Below are 3,425 nucleotides of genomic sequence, written 5' to 3'. Positions count from 1 at the left end.
CGCCGTGGAAGGTGCTGCGGCTGGAGCTGCCCCGCGGGAAGCGCGTGCGGTCCGGCGTGCTGGCGCTGATGCTGTGGGCCGAGGGGGAGGCGGCCGGCGCCCTGGCCGGGGCCCTGCGGACGGACCGGAGGACGCCTGTCACTGGGGTAATGACCGAGGAAGCGCTGCGCTGCCCGCGCTGCAAGCCACCCAGGACCCCCGCTGCGGCTACTCTGCGTGGGCCCCTGTTGTGTTATCCGCCCACCCGTGTTAGGGACGCGCGGGGTAACTGTTTAGGCATCGCTGCGGGACACGGAGGGCATTTGTTATAAAAATACGGTTATTCAGGATGAAGAAGTTACTGACACGAGGATACAAATACCTTTCAGTATCGGGAATGGCAGACCGGGGCTGCTGCATATGTATGTATGTATGTATGTACGTATGTATGTATGTATGTATGTATATGTGTGTGTATTTTATTCTTAATTTCAACCATTCAGCAACGTGGGACACGGGTTTTATTATTTACCATAAAGCATCTGAGCGGAGTCACTTCCTGTTTACGGGCTAGGCCTCAGGGCAGCATGGAGCTCCACGACATCACCAATGTGTGTAACAAACCTAACTAAAGATGCTCCTGAATTTGAGCAATCCCAACACAGACAGATACGAGAAAAACAGGCATATAGTTTTATACCTAAAAGGGCTCTCTGAGATCATCTGTTTCCCTGACAGAGAAATGAGAAGGCAGGTTTTACTTAAAAAGAAAAAAAAAAAAAGGTACCTGGCTAGGGTTACCCAGAAGTCTCCATTCCCAGTCTCATGTATTTTTGTTTCTAAATCATAAAAAATTCAATTTACCTGGATGACACATTAGGCAGCAATACATCAGGGATGGAGTTAAAACAAGATCCTTACAGAAAATCCCTCTAGAAAATGGTTTAAGTCCAGTGCCACATTTATGAAAACAGGTAGGAATGTGGTATGTTTGTTACGATTCAACTCCTCCCTTTGCCACAGACACTGAATCTTCTCAGAAGGCCCTTAATGTAATGGTGTCTATCATGTATTTCTGTTTTAATATTTACTTATGTATTATTGAGACAGAGACAAGAGATGCAGAGAGAGAGAGAGAGAGAGAGAGAGAGAGAGAGAGAATCCCAAGCAAGATGCACGCTGTCAGAGCAGAGCCCCATGCAGGGCTCGAACTTACAAACTGTGAGATTACAATGACCTCAAGCCCAGATCCAGAGTCGGATGCTTAACCGACTTGAGCCACCCAGGCACCCCTGGTGCTAGGTTTTGAATGAGGTGCCCCCAGCGTGTTACCCGGGCCGGTAAGCTTCAGAGCCGTCTTTGATGGTTGGCAGTGTGACTTTAATAGGGTGGCCGGAAGTGGACATAGACTTCTGGTGGCGCGGTCGGGCCGAGGGGACAGCAGAAGCCACAGCCGAGCCTGCGGAAGATATGCTACTTGCGGACATCTCCGTAAGGCTTTCGACAGAAAACAGTGGAGGAGACCATGGAAAGGTAAAAAAGAAGAGAGACTGCAGTTAACTAAAATTTAAGAAATAGATTTTAAAAAATCTAAATCGACTACACCTTTGCTGCCTGAGACACTTATTCTTGCCAAAAATGTACAGAATGAATTTACCACCACCTTCCATAGAAAAGATCTCACGCTTGCTCTACAAATGCAAATCAGAGAAGGTATGAAATTACTTTTATGATCGGACACCTTTTCCACTTCCCAAAAGTCAAAGTTTGGTGTAATGGGCTGCTGTGGCATATTGTCCCTTATACAATAAGAATTCACAATTACAGCAAAAATGCGGTCTCTGGAAACATCATCAAGATACTTTCAGTTCATGTTATCAATCAATAGGTTAACTGTCACAGGTTAAAGGAGCTGCAGGTTAGGACTTGGTATGCGGAAAGTAAGCAGTCAGAAATCAATCCCCAACTCCTTTTCTAGCCTGAAGGATCTTCTACCTGAGGAAAAGACATTTACTTTGTATGCCTTATAGTGACACTTTCCATGTCCATTAACGGACAGGAAAACAACGGCAAGCATGGCCTGTCCAGTCCACTGGAAGGACGAGGAAAGGAGCTAAGAATGGAATTTGACTTGAACAGGTTCCCTGCACTTCTGTACTATATTGATCAATAGTCCTTACAACTCACGATGAAAAGCAGCTAAAGTTTTTAAATAATAAAAACAGTACGCGTTATCATTATTCAAAATAAAACGTTGAGAATTCTGTGGTTCTCAGTCATCAGTTAAGATGGCCGCATTTCTTCTGGCCATTTGCAGCAATGGGGATGGAACTGGAGGGCGTTGTGCTGAGTGAAGTCAGTCAGTCAGAGAAAGACAGCATATGTTATCACTCATATGTGGATTTTGAGAAGCTTAACAGAAGGCCATGGGGGTGGGGAAGGGGGAAAAAGCTACAGAGAGGGAGGGAGGCAAATCATAAGAGACTCTTAAATAATGAGACCAAACTGAGGGCTGATGGGGGTGGGGGAGAGGGGAACGTGGGTGATGGGCATGCAGGAGGGCACTTGTTGGGAAGAGCACTGGGTGTTGTATGGAAACCAATGAGACAATAAATTATATATAAAAGATGGCCACATTTCTTTTGAAGAAGATTCATTATTTGGATACAATGGCCTGATGGGAGGGGGAAGGGCAAGAAGTAAAGGTTAAAAAAAAGTAAAGTCAGAGATCAAAAGGAAGCGGCGCACATATAAGAGAATAAGACTTAAATTAAAAAGACGAGGATAGCATGATCTGCTTTGTTACAGGGGAACATTACTGTCAGATTTCATCCAGCAATGCTTGGGGTAAAAGACTTATTTCCTCTTTTCCCAAGTGCACTTTCTAGTATCCCTTTTCCTCTTGACCCGCTCAGCCAGAGGGGTTTGGGCAAGAGCAGTGCTGCGTGGCGAGGACAAGGTGACACCGCGCGGCGCTGTGCCAGGCACCTGCTGTCTTTTCCGTTCTGCAGTGCCGTGTATCGATCCGCGCTCCTTTCACACACGTACGTGTTCCTTCTTGCCATGCTGCCTCCGGGATACACGTTGCTCTTTAAGAAGGAGAAGGAAAAGAAAGCCATCTTAAAATTCTAACTGTAGTTGTGGGAAGTCAAATAAATGAATTTAAGCTGCAAAGGACTTTGAAAAAAAAATCCATGGTAGAATTTTCACTTATCAGAACCTCACATTAGCAAGCTGGGTCTCACGCACTTCTCCCTCGCGCCCTCCCTCTCTCTCGCTCCCTCTCCCTCCCTCCCTCCCTCCCTCCCTCTCTCTCTCTCTCTCTCTCTCTCTCCCTCTCTCGCCCCCTCTCTCCCTCCCTCTCGCCCCCTCCCCCCCTCTCTCTCACCCCCTCCCTCCCTCCCTCTCTCCCTCCCTCCCTCTCTCTCTCCCTCCCTCCCTCTCTC

At 47.1% G+C, this 3,425-nt stretch overlaps 1 protein-coding gene across 1 annotated transcript in view; it reads right to left on the bottom strand.

Moving 5' to 3' along the window:
• MARK1 (microtubule affinity regulating kinase 1) overlaps positions 1 to 3,425 on the bottom strand; it is a 73,717-nt gene that overhangs the window by 12,562 nt on the left and 57,730 nt on the right. Inside the window, exons 14-16 of the mRNA XM_029933407.1 lie at positions 2,968 to 3,068; positions 1,312 to 1,476; positions 3 to 113 (exon numbers count right to left, since the gene is read on the bottom strand). Of these exons, the coding sequence (XP_029789267.1) occupies positions 3 to 113; positions 1,312 to 1,476; positions 2,968 to 3,068 (377 nt within the window). The remainder of the gene's footprint in view (positions 1 to 2; positions 114 to 1,311; positions 1,477 to 2,967; positions 3,069 to 3,425) is intronic.

This window comes from Suricata suricatta, chromosome 3 (genome assembly GCF_006229205.1).
Source record: "Suricata suricatta isolate VVHF042 chromosome 3, meerkat_22Aug2017_6uvM2_HiC, whole genome shotgun sequence".
Lineage (NCBI taxonomy): Eukaryota > Metazoa > Chordata > Mammalia > Carnivora > Herpestidae > Suricata > Suricata suricatta.
The sequence above is the reverse complement of the archived record's forward strand: the minus strand, read 5'-3'. Positions and strand labels throughout refer to the sequence as shown.